General features: G+C 54.4%; 1 protein-coding gene across 1 annotated transcript; it reads left to right on the top strand.

Moving 5' to 3' along the window:
- The first annotated feature begins 3,139 nt into the window (after window positions 1–3,139).
- LOC130141892 (glyoxylate reductase/hydroxypyruvate reductase-like) lies at window positions 3,140–10,267 on the top strand. Its single transcript, XM_056323189.1, has 9 exons — window positions 3,140–3,257; window positions 3,330–3,460; window positions 3,577–3,649; window positions 4,067–4,183; window positions 4,688–4,776; window positions 5,125–5,229; window positions 6,401–6,536; window positions 7,218–7,348; window positions 9,989–10,267. Exons 1-9 carry the CDS (start codon window positions 3,193–3,195, stop codon window positions 10,108–10,110), a joined length of 969 nt encoding a protein of 322 aa, XP_056179164.1. The 5' UTR covers window positions 3,140–3,192; the 3' UTR covers window positions 10,111–10,267.
- The last annotated feature ends 8,343 nt before the right edge of the window (window positions 10,268–18,610 follow it).

Below are 18,610 nucleotides of genomic sequence, written 5' to 3'. Positions count from 1 at the left end.
ACCAGCACAGGAGTTGAGGAAAGAAAAGGCTGGGGGTGGGGGTCGGGGGTGGGTGTCATATCTCCATGTATAAAAAACACCCAGCAGGGGAACAAAGTTGCAGGAGCCAGGCTCTTCTCAGCAGTGCCCGCACCCAGACACAGAAAGTTCCACGGCAACAGAAGAAAACTGCTTCTTCACTCTTGAGGATGGCTGAATGTTGGAACTGGTTGCCCAAAGAGGCCATGGAGCTTCCATCTGTGGAGATACCCCAGTCCCAGCCGGACACAGTCCCAGGCAACTGGCTATAGGCGACCTTGCTTTGAGCAGGGCTTGGGCCAGGCAGCCTCTGGAGATGCCTCCAGCCTCAGGGACCCTGTGGCTCTGAGCTGCACCCTGCTGCAGAGGACACCCGTAAGATGCAGTGCAAGAGCATGGCACTGGCAGCGACCTGGCCTCCAGAGGGACTGAGGAGCTACCACCTTTCCAAGAGGCAGCAAGTTTCTCACCATGCTGGGTGAGTGACCGGCGACGGGAACAGGCACGTAGAGCTGGGCTGCTGCCAGCTTGTATGGTGCAAAAGGATTTTGTCACCAAACTGTGCGAGTGATGGGATCCAAAGGAGCGGGGCTGAGCCTGCAAGCAAAATATCCTCAGGTCCCACGTGAGAGGCTGGATTTGTCCCACTGGAGCTGACTGCCAGCTGCATGCAGGGAAGCAGACATTCCCTTGTCCTCGCCCGGGTCATGCTGTCACAAACTTTTGCCACCGAGCAGTGGTTTTCTGAGGCCATGCACACGCACACCACGCTGAGCAGATCCTGAGACCACTGTGTGCCTTGTACTGGTGCTGCTGGAGGAACTGGCCAGGTGTTCAGACATCATTGCTGTGCATGGCACGCTGGCTCCAGCAACAAGAGGCACCAGCAGACTTGGCACATTCTCCTGGAGGAGCGACTCCACCGCCTCCACCGGATGATCAGCAGGAAAAGGAAAAAGGGAAAAGCGAAAAGGGAAAAGGGAAAAGGGAAAAGGGAAAAGGAAAAGGAAAAGGAAAAGGAAAAGGAAAAGGAAAAGGAAAAGGAAAAGGAAAAGGAAAAGGAAAAGGAAAACCCTTGCAGCCACTGCGCTGCAAGATTCGTGTGGAGATGTCATGCTGGAGAGCGTATACTCCTGACACAAATCCTTACGTGATCAGGGAGGGAGATAAGATGTCAGCTCTAATGATAACCCAGATCAATAAAATCAAATAAACTTTCAAGCAATTACTAAAAAATAAAACGGATTCTGCTGGCATAATCTGACAACATACTGGCGGTGGGAGCAGACATGCATCACGATAAAGGAAAATCCTACTAGCAGAGTACAGTTTCATTAGATAAGCTGATACCTCATATAGCACTGATGATTCGTGCCAGAGAAAAGCACTGTAAGTTGCTGGCCTCGGAGTTTGCTATAAAATTCCCGTTAAGATCAGACAGTTGTGCACTCCAGCTCTCTCCAGCCTTCTTGCTAAAGCTTCCAGCAGACAATGAAGACTCTTATTTCCCCGGGCAATGAGGAGGAGGAGGAGGCCCTGTAGCAGACAGACCTTTTGTTTTCCCAGCAGCACCGGGCGCAGTGAACCGCGGGCGCAGGGAGCCACGCGAGCCAGCCAGGCTCTGCCTGCGGGCACGTCGCAGCTGCCAGCCGGGGCACAGGGCCTGCAGATCCTCCTCCTCACACAAAAACCTGCCGCCAGGTGTGCTGCAAGCCATCCCCACCTCTTGCGTGGCGCAAGCTTGTGAAGCACCTGCTGTGGAACCGCAGAAGGAATCCCAGGTAGATATTCTGGGATGTTAAACTTCCATGCATGTGTTCTCTTTAGAGGTGTGACTGTACTTACTCCCAGGGACAACACGCCTGTTCTAGCCCGCCTTCCTATATGAGCTCATGTCTTTTTTTGGCTTCTCCACCCACCCACTCCTATAGCCAGCTGTGTTCATTTTGTGACCATAAAGCAGATGCGGGTCAGGCTCCCAGCAAATTTCAATCTGGCTATTAACAAGCAAAGTCTGTTTAGCGCTGGGAGAGGCTTTACTCCGCCTCTCTCTGGCCTTTGGAAACTTCACAAAGTAGTCACGGCAGACTCTGAGGTGGAAATGATCATCCTACAACAGTACCCAATGCCTGTAGTGTCAATTGTCAGCTAGGGGTGGCAATCCCTCTTCATCAGTGAAGCTTAGGCAACCAGCTCAGCCTAGATCCTTACTGGTGGGGTGCTCTGTATGGCTTCTTCAAGCAGCTGGACAAAGGGATCTCTGGGAGATGAATGCTGTATCTGGAGCAGCAAGCTGCGTGGATGGTTCCTCTCAGCCGGCACGTTCTCACTCTCACTTCAGAGTAGGTATGCGCTGCTTAAGAGATGCAGGTTGGGTCCCAGCAGGGTGTATCATGGCTCCTCTGTGCCTCCTGGGCCAGCGGACAGAGAAGTACTTCAGTGATGCCTCAGGAGATAGAAGTGAAAGAGATCAGAGCTAAAAAAAAAAATAAAATTCCTGATGAGGGATGAGGTTGGGTGACCACAGCAAAACAGAACCTGGGAGGACCCATCACCCTGTACGTGGTCTGGAAACCCAGCACCTCCAAGCAAAAGTGGTATAGGTCATCACCAACCTCTTTAATGACCTTGGCACAAAGCCGTGGCTAAAAGCTGGTTGACGTAGTAGTTCCCACCCCGCCTTACTTACTGATCGGTGATGATATTAGACAGCGTTACACCTTATAGCATTACAGCAGTACTTCTCCTACAAAGGCATGAAGGTGTCACCATGCTGATGGACCCAGTTCGGTGTCACAGTTTGCGATATTTGGTATGGCCTCTCTGCCAGCTCTGGAGAAGACACCAGAAGACAAGAAGACATGTCACCAGAAGACAAGATAGTACCTTGATGTTGCAAGGAATTTGAAAAAAAAAAAAAAGTCAAAAGGAACCCAAATCAATGGATGCAAACATATATACACATATATGGGTATGGGTATGAACGCACAGACGCTCCCAGCCGAGCCTCCCCGAGCGCGCCTGTTCCCGGCGGGGCGGGGCGGGGGGCGGGGCGGGGGGCGGGGCGCGGGGCGGGGGGCGGGGCGCGGGGCGGGGCGCGGGGCGGGGCGTGGCGCGGCGGCCGCCCGGGGTCGCTGCGGCGGCGGCGGCGGCGGGCGGGCGCGCGGCGCGGCCATGGCGGTGTTCGTGACGCGGCGGATCCCGGCCGAGGGGCTGCGGGTCCTGTCGCAGGCCGGCGGGTGAGCGCGGGGCCGGGTGCGGGGCCGGGTGCGGGACAGGCGGCGGGGTGACGGGCCGCGCTCCCGCCGCAGGTGCCGCGTCCAGCAGTGGGACTCGGAGGAGCCGGTGCCGCGGGCAGAGCTGCTGGCCGGCGTGGCGGGGAAGCGCGGGCTGCTCTGCCTCCTCTCCGACCGCATCGACCGCGAGGTGCTGGAGGCCGCCGGTGGGTGCGGGCTGCGGCCCCGAACCCCCCCCAACACCACCCCGTTCCCCCCCCCGTCCGCGGTCCCGCCGTCCCGGGGCGACGCTGGGCAGCCGCGTGCTGGTGGTATCTTGCAGGACCTGGCCTGAAAGTCATCAGCACCATGTCCGTGGGCTTTGACCACCTCTCCCTGGACGAAATCAAGAAGCGGTAACTAACCCTCCGGGGGGGGTGGGGGCGTGGGGGGGCAGCGGGGAGGGAGGCGAAGCCATTGGCACGGCCTGGGCCTGCACCTCCCTCTTGCTAGGTTGGGGTTGGGGTCACCCCCGACCCGCCTGAGGTCACCCCCGACCCGCCTGAGGTCACCCCCGACCCGCCTGAGGTCACCCCTGACCCGGCTGGGGTCGCGGGAGCCTTTGGATGCTAGGGAAGGGCTAGGCTGACCCAACGGCAATTGAGAAGAGTCTTGAGGAGGAGGAAGGGCTCAGGGGCCAAAACGGGGGCCCTCTTGCTCGTGGTGCTGCAGGTACCTAGAAGGAGGTAATAGCTTCAGCAACCTGCCCAGAAACCTGTAGGTAGCACCACGAGGCTGGCGGCGTTGCCCCCGAGACCTTCCTTGCCTTGCAGAGGGATCCGGGTGGGGTACACCCCCGACGTCCTGACCGATGCCACTGCAGAACTCTCCGTGGCTTTGCTGCTGGCTGCGTGCCGCCGGCTGCCGGAGGCAGCGGAGCAGGTAAAGAAGTGAGTATCAGCAGCTGCCAGCTGGAGCAAGGGCCTGGCTTCTGAGCCTCCCAGTTGAGAGCTGCAGGAGAAAGCATGCCACACCAGACAGGTGAAGGCCAGAGTTTCACCCGGCTTGCACCAAAACATCTTGCAGGCCCAGGCCGAGTCCCCTGCAGTTCTGTGACACTTTGGAGATGCGCTCCGTGGGGGCTGTGAGAGGTGCAGAACTCCCCCTCTCTATGCTAGGTTAGCGGACCTGTGGCAGACAGCACCCAAAGCCACCACAGATCCCTCAAGGAGGACACACGTGGAAGGTCTGGCCATAGCTTCTAGGGCTGTGGTTAGTGGTGCCTAAAGTTGGCCCCAAGGTGGCTGCTGTGCGCCCAGGGTCCAAGCAGGTTCCTGCAGGAGACCACCGAGGTCACAAAACGGGAACCTGAGAGAATGTGGCTGGACAAGGCTATGAGCAGGCTCTCCCCTGCTGCTGTCTGACATTTGTTTCCATCTCACGCTCTCTGCCAGTGGTGGCTGGACAACGTGGAAGCCCTTATGGATGTGCGGCTATGGTCTGTCTGGTAGTACGGTGGGCATCATAGGTCTGGGGAGAATAGGTAAGTGCAGGTTGGGCTCAAGGTTCGTGTGTTGCTGTGGTGGCGGGGGGGTGGGAGATTCCGCTGAGGCGGTGTCCCTGGCACTCGCCTCTAAAATCCAGGAGAACAAGGGGAGATGTGTAGGGCCTCCTCTGAACAGCGATCTTGACTCACCAGGCCCAAACCTTAGAAGTTTAAAGCGTTCAGACATGCCTGCTACCTGAACGCTACAGCAAACTGGACATTGTCCTCTCGATTTTTAGTTAAACGAATGCCCTGTACGAAGTCCAAGGTGACGTGCCTGTCATCCGTTCCGTTGTGAACTTTGTCAGCCGATGGCTTGTGTCTTTCCTTCTTTCTTGCTCCTAGGACAGGCAGTTGCCCACCGCCTAAAGCCGTTTGGGGTCAAGAAGTTTTTGTACGCTGGCACTTGTCCGAAATCAGAGTGCGCTGCGGAGTTTGCAGCTGAGTTTGGTAAGGAGGGCGGCAGAAGCGGGGGCGGCTGTCGGGCAGCGGCGGCAGGGCAGCGCGCAGCACTGTGGCTGGGTTGGCTCCGGGGGAAGTGTCACCCCACCAGGGCTGGCCTCCCACAGGGAGGGGCGAGCAGGAGGTTCTGGGGGGCTCCCTGGTGTAGCTGGTGTGAACCACCGTGGTGGCAACAGGGGAGGGGATGGCAAATCGCAAACGTTCCCTGCGCAGCGGCGGGGAGGGGCACCTGCTGCCTTGAGCCGGGCAATTCCAGCCGGAAAGCTGGACACACCTGGCCGCGAACTGGCTGCCCACCGGAATTGTGGGTTGTGGCCGTTCCTGCTGCTTTTGCATTTCATCTTTCCCTTGTGTCCATCTGTGTGTGACCCCCAGTTTTATCCCCGCAAGGAAGTGGAATGGAACAGACAGGGAGGGGACAGTGGCAGCTGCCCCTGGGAGGAAGGGAAGGGTCTTGTGGACCTCCCCCCCCCCCCCCCGCGAGATGGGTACCGAGGCATCTGTCCTGCACGGAGGAGGGGACAGGCTGAGGCTGACCACAGATCTTTGCTGAGATGCTGGCTGCTGGAAACAAACGTCAACTCTAACCTCCTGCTTTAACATTCATGTTAAATTAATGTCCGGCCAAGCCTGGGAATGTCTCTTAGCTGCGGAATGGGACTTTTCCGTGGCCCTGTTAAAAAGTCCCAAGACTTGCATCAAGTGCTAATTTTCACTCCAAAGCCAGTGCATTTCCAGTTGGTACTTTTTTGCATGAAATTATCGGCAGAACTTGTCCGTCTCCTTGCACTTTTCCTCTTGCCTCCAGGAGTGAAAGAGAGATTTAATGCTGGTGCAAACTGCTGCTGCCATATTTTGCTGTCTAAACATGAAATACATACCAGAGCCTCCTTCGGGCCAGACGGCTGAAGCATCACTCGTTTCCCCTTTGGCTCAATTTTAAATCAAAAGTGAAACAAAACACTGCAGTGCTATCTGCAGGAATGTGCATGGTTTCTCATGTTTTCTGGTCTTTGTGTCTCCCAGTCTGTGGAGGATGGTCAGCCAGGTCTCTTCAGAGCAGCACGTGCTTTCTGGTGAACCTTATGGATAAGAGGGTTGCTGAAGTGGGTTGGTGACATACCCGAGCAGAGCTGTGACCTCTTGTTTCTCCACTCAGTCCCACTCACGAGGCTGGCCGAAGAGTCGGACTTCGTTGTGGTGACTTGTGCTTTGACTCCGGCCACCCAGGGAATGTGCAACAAGGACTTTTTTGGCAGAATGAAGAAGACCTCTGTGTTCATCAACACGAGCAGGTAATTGCAACCTAGCTGCTGCACGGGGGGTGACTGCCACGCTGCCGACAGCTGTGGTTGCAGGGGAGAACTGGTAGGCTCTGAGGTGCGCTCCCGCTGGGACTCCAGACAGCCTGTACATGTTCATGGCTGCAGCTGCCGGAACCGTTTGTCCAGCACGTTGTCCATCCAGCCCAAGGTCTCTTGGGATCAAGGCAAAGGCATGGGAAGTTATTCAGGGGGCTGCAGCCTCTGTCTCCTCCCCAGGGCCCCGTGTCCCACCCCGGTGAGGTGGACGGGCGGTGACAGTTGGGTGGTGTGGGGCTGAGGGCTTGTGCAAGAGACAGATGCAACTGCCAGAAGCCTTGCATTTGAGGTGGAGGCAGCTGCAACAGGACTCCTTGGTGGGGTCTGGCAGTAGCCTCCCGTTCCCGTTGCCTCCCACCGTGGCTGCCCTGGGGTCATCCTGTTCTCCAGCACCCAGCTCTTCTCCCTGCTGGTGGGCAGCCTGGAGCAGGAGCAGCTCATTGCAGTGGGAGGTTCAGGTGCATCCCAGAGAGGGTCTGACCTCTGCTCAGGCAGCCCTGGGGACCTGGGGGCCGGTGCCCAGGCTGTCCTACATGACCCAAGCCCTGGCCACGCACTCCTGGGAGCCCACGGGACCCCTCAGCAGCAGCTTGGGCCTCTCTCTCTGTTTTCCAGGGGGGCCGTGGTGAACCAGGATGACCTGTATGATGCGCTGGCCCATGGGCAGATTGCAGCAGCAGGCCTGGATGTCACGACACCGGAGCCACTGCCCACTGACCACCCCCTGCTCTCCCTCAAGAACTGTGGTAAGTGGGCAGCAAGGCCCCCAGTGTGCTCCAGCAGCCTGTGCTTGGGGTGCCTTGGGTGCCCACAGCTGGGGACCCGCTAGCTGGTGTGACGAGATTCTCTGTCCCCGTTAGCCTGCCAGTGCAAGCATACACTAAAATGCGGAAGGACAGAAAGGTCAAGTGTATTTGAGCAGACTGTGCCCACTGTACGATGCAGGGAGCTGCCAGAGGGGAAGATCTCACCAATGTGATGTCAAACTAGTACGGGAAGTATTATAATTCTCCAGAAAGCAGTTGAGATCAGCTCATTTTTTAGCACCTTCCTGATGGATCTCCATTCAGGGGGCTGAGGCATGGGGTGAAATTCCTGAAGGGGTCTGATACCAGCAGGTGCCTGAATGGGAAAGCAAATGCCTGCTGGTGGCCTGCCAAGTTCTGTTATTCTGTAAACTCCTGGGCATATACTCAGTTAGAAAAGCTTCCCATGCAGCTAAACAGCTGGGTGCTGGATCTACCTAGAGGAACCTTGGCCTTCGGAGCGCTGCAGCCACTGCGGGGCTCGACCGTTAGCCCACCCGCTGTGAGCCTGGTGTGGGATGAGCAAGGGTTTCTTTGCAGGTGGGCTAGCTGCATCCCCTGGACAGCCCAAGGCAACTTTCACAACAAGGCATCAGGCCGCTGGGAAGGTGCTGGTCCCAGGACTAGTGCGTGTCTTCTCCAGAGGAGGTTAGGTCGGAGGAGAAAGGCTGGTTAGGAAGGGGCTTGCTCAGCTGCTCTTGTGCTTCAGCATCGCCAAACCGCTGGAGGCAGGAGCACCTTCAGCCAGGGGCCAGTAGCTGATCGCCGCTTGATTCACCAGTGCTTTCCCGAGACCTTGCTGAGAGCTGCTGTGTGGGGCAGGATGATATTTTGGGGCAGGATGATATTTTAGCGCAGGACGTTGGCAAAACCCTCAGTCTTAGTTCCTGGGATCCTCGTTGGTGAAGGGTGAAGGGGCTGTGCTAGGGGCTGCTTCTTATGGCCTTGCCACGTACCAGCACAGTTCCATCCTCACAGGCATCACAGGCTGGCCAGCAGCCTGGGACAAGTTAGGGATAGCTCCTGGTGTGTTCACTGCCTTCCCTGGCGTGGCCTTCAGTGAGTATCTTGGCCTGTCCCCTGTAAAGCTGGAGCAGGAGCTTTCCTCCTCCACAGGCTCGCAGGTATCCCTTGAGGCAGAAAAAAAAAAAAAGACAGAAATGCAACACCGAGCAGGCAGTGCTTTCTAGTTAGAAAGTAACCATCTTGTGATTGTCTGCTACCCCGTCACTGGTGCAGGGGCAGGGTGCCTGTTCCTACCTGGGTGCTGGGCTGTGCTGGGGTGGCCAGCCCTGCTGAGAGCTGATGGCACCAGGTGGGCCAGAGCAGCTCCCTCTTGCACGATCGAGTGCCTTGGCTGCTCAAGCTGCCCCCAAAGCGTGCGAGCCAGCGTGTGCATCTTCACTTGCATGGGCAAAGTACTGGAGTGGCTGTGCAGGATGTTCTCTTTCCAGGAAGGAGGGTTTTGGAGTAGGAAAAGGCTGTTTCCAAAAAAAACCCAAAAAAAACCCCAAACCATAGAGGCACGCATGACGATTGGGGATGGCCTGTGACCAAGCGTTCGTTTCTGAAAAACAGGTTCATAGCTGTTGCTCTGATTATCTTTTTGCTAAAGAATATTTTTGATTTGTTTGCTTTGGTCCCCATAGTAGACAGTGTGAGAAACTATAAAAGCAGAGACTTTCTGGAAATACTTACAGGGCTTCTGAGATCTTAGGAATATCACCAAGCAAGAGAAAAGCAAATACATACGTATTCACGGAAATGAGGCTTTGATAATTCTGAAACTATTCGCAGCTTTCACCCAAACCTGCCAGATAGTTTCAGCAGCTGGAGGAGCACGGAACCTAGGCTGGTGGCCCCACAGTCCTTCTTGGGAAGGCCTTCTCTCCCCGGGACAGCAGCCTGTCAGGTTTCTGCATTGTTGGTAAATGTTCTCTGTTAGAAAACAACCAGGGACTGCAGTGCAAGTACCTTGGGCAAGTACCACCCGCTACTAATGTTATAATAATTTACGACTAAAGCAGCTTTGGCTTGGTCCTTTCTACTGCCCTGACCGTGCCACAGCATGGCAGCTCTGTTCAGCAGGGGCAGTTTGCCTCCACACGTGCCTCTCCCGTGCACCCAGGGGTCTGTAAAACAATGTTTCACGACAGTATTCAGGTCCTTGCCCGTAGAGGTGCTGGTTCGTGCTTGTCCATGAGCAAAACCTCCTAAAGCTGTGTGGGAGCGGCAGCGTGCAATTTTCAGTGCGTGTTTGTTGCAGGGATGGTATCTGACATCTACTGCCAACTCTCAGTCTGTGCGGGAAGGTAAGTACCAAGCCTGAACGCAGAAAGGAGGACCCACTCTTGGCTGACTGTCTTTTTGCCTGAAGGACTTAAAAAATAGCTTAGTCAGCCGTTTATCAGATGTCTTTTCCAGTCCTCAGTGGCTGATGATTTTCTTTCAGGCTCTATGGCTGATGTAATCCCAGTGTAGCTGTGGGGGGCGCAGGATGCAGGTTGCCCCCCATGGGAAGGCCCCTGTAAGAGGTCAGCAAAGGTAAGAAATGAGCAAGGAACTCCCTGTCCCCTGCAGTGATTCTGCCGCACATCGGGAGTGCCACGTATGCCACAAGAAGCACCATGGCAGTGCTGGCAGCCAACAACCTGCTGGCCGGGCTGCGAGGGGAGCCCATGCCCCACGAGCTGCTGCTGTGACGGCCAGAGCCCCGCTCCCTCAGAGCAGCAGGACTTGGCGTTCCCTTCCCTGGAGAAGCCTCGTGGACCAGTCCTGTGCCTCCTCGCCTCTGCAGCAGCATGCCAGTGGTGCCTGTGGTGAGGGAACTGCGCTGTAGCCATTAAAGAGAAGCAGTGACCATGTTGTGCTCATTTCATTTGATAACAGGGCGCGGGGCAGAGCACACAGCGCTGCGGGGTCTGCGGGTCCATCCATCAAGGCGATGGATGGGGTTTGGCCCCAGCTCAGAAAAACGCTCTCCAGCTCCAGGAAGGGCAGAGAGGCAGGTCTCGGCACAGCCCACGGCCGAGGATGTCTTGCTGAATTGGTGCCAAGGTGTGATGCTTCTGTTCCGCAGGTGTCTAAAGAAAAGCAAAAAAGCTTGCGTGCCCCCCCCCCCAGCATCACCAGCTCTGTCTTTTGTATCTCTTAACTAATTCTGGGCATGGCTCTGAAGGGAATTGCAAACTGCAATTCATGCTGGGAGGTTCTGCAGCCCCACACTGGTTCCCCCCCTCCCCAGTTCATTTTTTTTTCCCAGACACGTGTTAGTGCAAAGGAAAAGCTGAGCGGGGTGCCAAGCCTCTAGCTGCCAGGAGAGGCCTGGCTGAGCACATCTGAGCCCATTTCAGGGGCTTTTGAGGGTTTTGTCCCTCCTGCAACAATTGTGCCGCTTCTGTAAATGGGGGTTGGAACCCATCTCTCGCTGGTAGTCCTCCCCAGCAAGCTTCTGCTCCAGCTGGTGAAACAACTGGTGAGGCGTGCCCCTTGGATTGCACCTGCACGCTCTTTACCATGTCCTGTTTGAGGGATGCGTGCTCCGATGACATTTCCTTAAGGAAAAGATAGATGGCTGTGACATTGCATTGCAGCAGCAGGAGAAATGTTAACACATTGAAATCTGGTCAGAAATCCTGCTTTCAACGCGTGTGTGTTGAGGGTGATCCCCCAGCATCTTCCCACTGCAAGGGTGGAAAGGCTCAAGGAAGTTTTCCAGTTTTGTACGGGGCGTGCCCATAAGCTGTCTGCCGCAGGATCCTGCGCAGAATAAAAGGCAAGGATTTGACGTATAGGATTGTTGCATTTTGAAATCAACACCGAAGTGCGTTAAACAAGCAGTCACGTTACTTTGCTGGAGTTCTACCAGAGGCTTGTCGTGCGCCCAGTCTTGCAGTGACAGCGCTGCCACAGCTGGACACAGCTGCAAATTGTGAACTTGTGTTCCCGTGTGTGATGAGGGAGTCTGTTAAATTGAACTTCTCACGTTCTACCTCTGTAGGGTGGTCGGGGAGCCTTGGCAAGGGCAGTCTGCTCGGGCTGGTGCGGGGGGACGAGACCTGGGTCTGGTCCATCCCTGCCTGGCGGTGATGAAGCTGCTTGGAGGCAAATGTCGACCTCACCGTGGTCCCATCCCTTTGCACCCTCCTGGCACCTACGGCCACAGGGCAGAGGGGACAGCCCTGCCGATCACGGTCACGGCCGCTCCGGCCAGCTCCGTGGGTGCCCTCACTGCATGGTGTGGAGATGGCTCTCACCCGTTTCAGACCAGTCTCCTCCCAGCTCCGTGTGCTCCCAGTCATGCTGGGGAACAAGGTGAAAAGCGGACCTTGACTCGAGTCCCCTTTGAGCTGTACTCTCGGTCAGGCCCCCTCCTCTCCCAGCCTCATTGCTCTTCCTCTGCTCAGGTTTCAACATTCAGAGCAGCGTATGAAACCGGGACAGTCTTGTTTCTGAGGCTGCAAGAGGCGTGGAGAGGAGGAGGAGGAGGAGGAGGAGGAGGTGAGTGAACATTTCAGTTCACTTGATCCCAGGGGAATTCCATCCCCCAGACACAGAACACAAGGCGTGCCCGGTGTGTTCAGCCAGGGCAGGTGCTGAAGGTGCGGAGCAGCGATGAGCTCTGCCGGCAGCAGAGCACCTGCACCAGCCACCCAGCTGCTACCAGGTCATCTCCACCCTATGTTTCCTCCAAAGGCAAGACTGGACCAGTTCGGTTGGCCTCACGGGCACGGGAACCCACCGTGCGCTCCACAGCGCAACATGTAAGCGTAACCCAGGAGCTCGTGGCTTTGGAGGAGCCGCCTTCAGTCAGGATTAAACATGACTAGAGACGGTGCCTTGAAGCAAGGTTGAAAAGCTGTCCCTCATCCCCGGGCAAAGAACTGGGATTTCTGCTTGGTGCGTGGGATGGATGAGCATGGGATGGATTAGCATGGGCACCCCGCTTCCAAGCCATGTGGGCTCCAGCGCGATCTCCAGACCAGCCCCCTCTCTCATCCCCCCAGCTCTGCTTCTCTGTAGGCATTGGCTTGGCCTGTTGCATTGGATTTCGGTTTAGCAGAGTGATAACAGCCACGCACCGCAACGGCAGGGCAAACACAGTACCGCGATTCCAATACACGGTGGGATCGCAGCAGCAAAGTGATGACCATCCCCAGTCTCTGGATGCTCCACTGTCACCGTGCTGGGCAAGCACGTTGGCCTGGAGCCAGCTCAAGGCTGTTGCTCTCTTCTTGCTGTTTAGTGCTTGTGCTGGGCTGAGCCAGGTGAACCTCCCTGTGGTGGCCAGGCTCATGCAGGAGGACACCCGGGCTCCTTCTGTGGTGGCCAGGGTGAATGGTGGCACAAGCGGCTGATCCACCCAGCTGAGAGGTGTGTTTGTACAGCAAGGGCTGCTCAGCTGTGGCCACCCGTGCCCTCTCCTCTGCGCCTTCACCTTTGCAGGCGTTTGCCAACGTGCCTTTGCACCGTGGAAGGGGAGGTGCGGGCTCGGTGTCGTCCCCACTCGTGCCCCCCCATTCCCAGAACCAAGTGATTCTGCAGCCAGGCAAATGCCTCTGGGCTAAACATATGTCCCGGCTGAGGTTTACCAAGTCTCGGCAAACGTCAGCCTTCAGCAGTAAACCGGGGTGAAGCTCAGCCACCGGACCATGACCCAGCCTCCCCACCAGCCATCCCCGCTGTGTCTGCCCTGGGAGCAGCTGCCCTGACGGCATAGCATCGGTCTCACCGACCCAGCCACCTCTCCGTGTCCAGCAGAGCGAAGGTCTGAGCACCAGAGACAGCCCACTCCTCCCCACCAGCCAGCTGCCTCCTTTTTTATAGCCACTGAAGATGCCAGATGGGATCTTCAGCTGGTACAGACCATGGTGCCTACCTGCTGTGGCTCTGCCTGGCCATGCCACACGCCCAGGGAGGAAAGACCCTTCCTCCTATGGTCTGAAGGCCCCCACCACACTTGAGGTCTTGCTGAGAGCTGCTTTGCTCATGCCTGTAGAAATCACCCTGAAAAAGAGAGACACAAAGCCTCAGCTGCTTGACTGATGCAAAACCAGCACTGAAATGCTGGTGCAAGGGGAGGGGGCTGCACAGGCAGGAGGGGAAGCGTCTCCTTCCCAGCTCAGGAGCTTGCTGGTGATGCTCCCAGCAGCAATGCTGACAGCCCCTCTCCACTGAGCTCCAGGAGCCAGGAGGAAGAGCCTCGTGGTTCCCCACACAGGGAGGCTGCCGCCCGGCCAGACCTCTGCTGGCAGGTGCCCAGTGCCCAGCACAGCTTCCCCGCAGCCATCCCAGCCAGCCAGCCCAGTCTGCACTGTGCTTTCCAGCTCTCAGCCCATATAAAAGCTGAGCAGGGTGCTGCGGAATAGTCCAAAATACTTCTGAGGGGTTGAGAGGGGAGGGCAGCAGCTGGCAGTGTCCTAAGCCTGGTGCAGGGAGGGAGCTGAAACACACAGAGAAAAGCCTGTGCTTGGGAATTAAAGTTCATCTGCTCCTCTTTCTGTCCCATGGCAAGTGTTCTTGCTAAATTCCCAGCTTGATTTCCTCTTGATTACTACGATAGGAATGGTAGCTATTGAAATATGTTCATTAATTAGTTGCCGGTGCTGGCTAGTTAAAGGAAGACTTTTGCTTCATGCCTCAGAGAGTCTCTGACATGTTCATCAACGTGTTTTGATTACAAGCCTTGCTGATCACTGTATGCCCACACATCAGAAACAGAAAGTGTCTGGGAAGTTTTTAATGAGAACTCTGCTGACCAAGGAAAGGCTTGTGGCCGTGGTGGTAGGGAGGAATGACTGGGCTCCCAAGCATCTCAACTGGCTGGAAATTTTCCAATTGATGTAACAGAAATCAGAAGGATTTACTTCGATGTGAAAGTCTTGGCTGTATTACATGGGCGCAAGCCCGTCAGGTGAGTTTGTTGGTCTGTATGCTTTTTCAGTTTTGATACTAAAGATTCTGGTATTAGCGAAGTTACTGTAACGCTGAAGGATATTGACTAAATATTCAGCAGGTTATCGTGACCCCTAACAATGTGAGAAATAGTTAAGCGCAAATGAAACGGTATCTGAGCACTTGTATTAGATCCCCCGATTACGTTAAGAAATAAGATACAAGATTGTAACTAAGGCTGCCAGAATGACTGGAGCACATCTCAGGTGTCACATCTTAAAAGAGTACCTTCTGCAGCTGTCTATCATTTTGCCAGGCACAGAAATTAGATATTAGGATATCAGGAAGAAATTCTTCCCTGTGAGGGTGGTAAGACCCTGGCCCAGGCTGCCCGGAGCAGCTGTGGGTGCCCCATCCCTGGGGGGGCTCAAGGCCAGGCTGGACGGGGCTGGGAGCAGCCTGGGCTGGGGGGGGGGGTGTCCATGCCCATGGCAGGGGGTTGGAATTAAGACAGTCTTTGAAGTCCCTTCAAGTCCAAGGTGTTCTGTGATTCTACGAGAAATCATCGATAAGCCCTTTCTGAAAAGATTTTGTTTTCTAGAAATACTTAAAACCCTGTAGGTAATAAAATGTTAACCTTATCACTCTGCTCCTGCTTAAAGGAACCTGTAGTTTTTTAGGCAAGTCCGAGTGTGGCTGGTCAGAGCTGAATGTACTGACAGCAAAGTATGAGTAAGTCTTGTCCGTCCAAGAGGAAACACCTCTTGACAAGATTTCTTGCTCAGTAAGTTCTGGAAATACTCCATACCAGCAGTCACTAGTCAAAACTTTGGGCCACCAGCAGCTAAATAGCTAGCCAGTGTGGCGAGCTGCAGCAGCTCCCAGGGCAGAGCAGCATCAACATCTTCCCACAAGGAATTCAGAGAGCAACAATGACAACAGATTATGGATTTTACAGATGCTGCGTAGATACTAATGCTATTTCAGCTTTTACAAAAAGCATATTCTACTAGGGCAAAATTCTTACTGAGTGATGTACAGGCTTTTACAACTAGCTTTTGCTAGAACAAGTATTTCTTTACAGGTTGACATGAACAGTAATTATCATTTTGACCGTGCCTTTCAAGCAGCCTGTTCTGGTGGTTATTTGGCTGATGGTGCTGATGAGATTCACGCTCACCCTGCCATGGGGGAAGGAGCTTTTCACACCAGCAGGGCAGCTGCTGCTTTCACCACACGCTCACAGCAGAAGGAAGAGCCTAGGGAAGAGGCGCAGGAACGCAGTCCCTCTGGACAGGTGGCCGGTGGTCATGCTTGCTCTTTTGAGCTGCTGGCAAGGGTCAGCCCCCAGCATGTAACCCAGAAGCAGTAAAAGGTGGTAAAACTGCCACAGAAGCAAGAGGATTTGCTGCAGCAGTTCGGCACTTGAAGTACATAATGATGTTTTGAACAACCATTGCCAGGGGACTTCCTGAACAGAAATATTCTTGCTGGGGTTTGGTAGCATTTTACAAGGCTGAATTATGAGCAAAGGGATGCTTGTGGACCGACCTAGTGAGATTGCAGCGTCCTGGTGGAAGTCGCCGACGCGAGTGAACAGCGCTGGCTGCCCGCAGACGCAGCTGGCAGAGGCCAGAGCAAACAACCTAGCCTCTGTGGAAGTTTTCCAACAGGAAATTTTGCCACAGTCTTCCCAAGACTTATTTTCTCTGGCAGGAACAGCAAACCTTCAAAAGTGGTTCCACAGCGCAAGCAAACACAAGGCTTCAGCTAAGCGTGCGCTCCTACAGTTACGCAGATGCGATGTTGATGTGTGGCTTCTACCGACTGACGTCTTCCATTAGTTCGATCATTCCTTTTCATAGGAAGCTCCAGGCTGAGTATTTTCACGTAATATTAAGAAAAAATTAAGGGAGTGCAGTATAGCATTTAAATTGCAGACTGCTACTTTTATGCCTTTTCAAAATCTGTTTAACTGCCCTGAATGACGTGAATGATGCCATCATGTCATGCAATTTGGTCCCGGCGGCACTAGTACATTGTGTTAAGCAAGTCACCAAACCAGCCTTTGTTAGTTGCCTTATGCGGCAGATCTGGAAGGTCACCAATGAGAATTTAGATGTTGTCACCAAAAAATAATCGCCCCATTACCTAGCCCCTTAGCCTTGCTACCTTGCCAGCACGAGCACCTGCACAGTCACAAAATGACCTTATCAGGGAACTGATACTGCTAGGAAAATAATGTCTGTAATTTCCATGCACAAGTGGGGATGCTCCCAGGATCCCAAGGCTATCCAGCCTTCATCTGATGAGGGAGAGGCAGGCAACGTGCCCCTTCCCATCAAGGCTGCGGCAGGAGCAAGAATCCCTTCAGGGAGGTCAGCCAGCCATTGGACGTCTCAAATGGTGCACATGAAACATTTTTAATGCCGCCTTCAGAGCAGAGAACTAGCCAGAAGACAGCCCACCGCACCGGGGCGGTGGTTCCATGAGACACGAAACCAAAGCCACCACGGTGAAGTCCAGCCACACTCTCCTGGTTTGGACTAGCTCACAAAGCATCGATGGGCCAACACGGTCCTTCAAGACCTCATACTGGCTCAAATGTGGACCCACTTCACGTTGATTAGCTATGACATCATGATGTCCTTCTATGAGACGATGACCTGCCTAGTGGATGATGGAAAGGCAGTGAGTGGTGCCTACCTGGACCTTAGTACAGCCTTGGACACAGTCTCCTACAGCATTCTCCTGGGGAAACTGCCTGCTCATGGCTGGGACGGGTGTGCTCTGCGCTGGGTTAAAAGCTGCCTGGATGGCTTGAGGAGCGGTGGTGAACGGAGCTACATCCTGTGGTGGCCACTCACACGTGGTGTCCTCTGGGCTCTCCGTGCTGGGGCCAGCCCTGGGTAACGTTATCAACGATCTGGACAAGGAGATAAGAGTGCGCCCTCAGTTTGCAGATGACACCAAGCTGGGGGTGAGGGAAGACTGTTGACGTGCTACAGGGCAGGAGGCTCTGCCGAGGGAACGGGGCAGGCTGGGCTGATGGGCCAAGGCCGATTGTACACGGTTGAACAAGGCTCACTGCCTGGTCCTGCACGTGGGTCACACCAGCCCCTCAGGGCTGGGCCCCCCGCTGCAGGAGGGTGGATACTAGGATTTTTTTTTTTTTTTTTCTTCATTTCTTCACGGAAAGGGTGGTCAAGCATTGCCACAGGCTGCCCAGGGAGGTGGTGGAGTCACCGTCCCTGGGGGAGTTTAAAAAAACCACGCAGATGCGGCGCCTGGGGACATGGTTTGGTGTGGGCTTGGTAGTCCTGGGCTAACGGTCAGATCTTTTGATCTTAAAGGTCTTTTGCAACCTCAGTGATTCTGTGATTCGACGTGTCCTCTCAGAACTGGCACAGCCACAGCACAAAGCAGGCGGGCAGCCGTGGGCAGCAGCGTGTGCTTGGCCTCGTCGGACAAAAATGCCTACGTGCGTGCCTAGATACCAACAGAGGATCATTTTGCACTGCCAAGTGATCTAGTAAGATCTCACCAAGAGCCAAATCAGCTAACACACAAGCATTACTTGTTTATAGTCAATCCATTGTACGGTTTTGGCAAACACACCAGGATAACATAAACAAGTAAATCAAGTCAGACACAGCAGCACAAAAACGTAGGGTTTATTTTTCACGTTTCGTAATACTAACATAACTGACTGCTTCACATGAGCTCTCACTGTAGCATTTGGAAAGTTAAATTCTGAACAAAACTCAAGAGCGATAAGCTCTTTGACAGCGTTACCAGGCTTTGAGATGAGATACTCTCAGTTTACAACAGGGGATAGCTAAGTGGAGATGCCACTCTTGAGATATTGCTTCATATTGGAAGACCAGGAAAGCGACAAGCCAGCCACAGGCTCCTAGGTTTGTAGTGTGCTCCTCCAGCTGCACTAGATGGCAATGAATAATGGAATTGAAAGTTGCTACTTCCAAAAATGCTCCCAGTTGATTTTTTTTTCTTAAAGACATGAGTCCTCCTGCACAAGGTCTGATATTTCCTAATAACATTACAATTTTAATTTCATTCAAAAGGTACAGTTAACTATGTTCATCTGCTCGTATTCGTTCTCAGTTACTCTAATCTCCTCATTTGCATAGATGTTTTATCCCTATGTGTTGTAAGAATTCAAAGAATTCAGATGTGCTATAGGAAACAGAAAATGTAAAAAAACACCCTATTTTTAAAACTACATGCTAGAAATGCAAGGAAGATGAAACCATCAGAATGTCACTAATAAGGCAACACAAGAAAATA

This window comes from Falco biarmicus, chromosome W (genome assembly GCF_023638135.1).
Source record: "Falco biarmicus isolate bFalBia1 chromosome W, bFalBia1.pri, whole genome shotgun sequence".
Taxonomy (NCBI): Eukaryota; Metazoa; Chordata; class Aves; order Falconiformes; family Falconidae; genus Falco; species Falco biarmicus.
This window is presented reverse-complemented; position numbering and strand designations above follow the sequence as displayed.

Coding starts and splice junctions, on each gene's coding strand:
- LOC130141892 (XM_056323189.1), top strand. CDS start 3,193: ATGGCGGTGTTCGTGACGCGGCGGATCCCGGCCGAGGGGCTGCGGGTC. Junction 4,777..5,124: donor CATAGGTCTGGGGAGAATAG/GTAAGTGCAGGT, acceptor TCTTGCTCCTAG/GACAGGCAGTTGCCCACCGC. Junction 5,230..6,400: donor GGAGTTTGCAGCTGAGTTTG/GTAAGGAGGGCG, acceptor TTCTCCACTCAG/TCCCACTCACGAGGCTGGCC.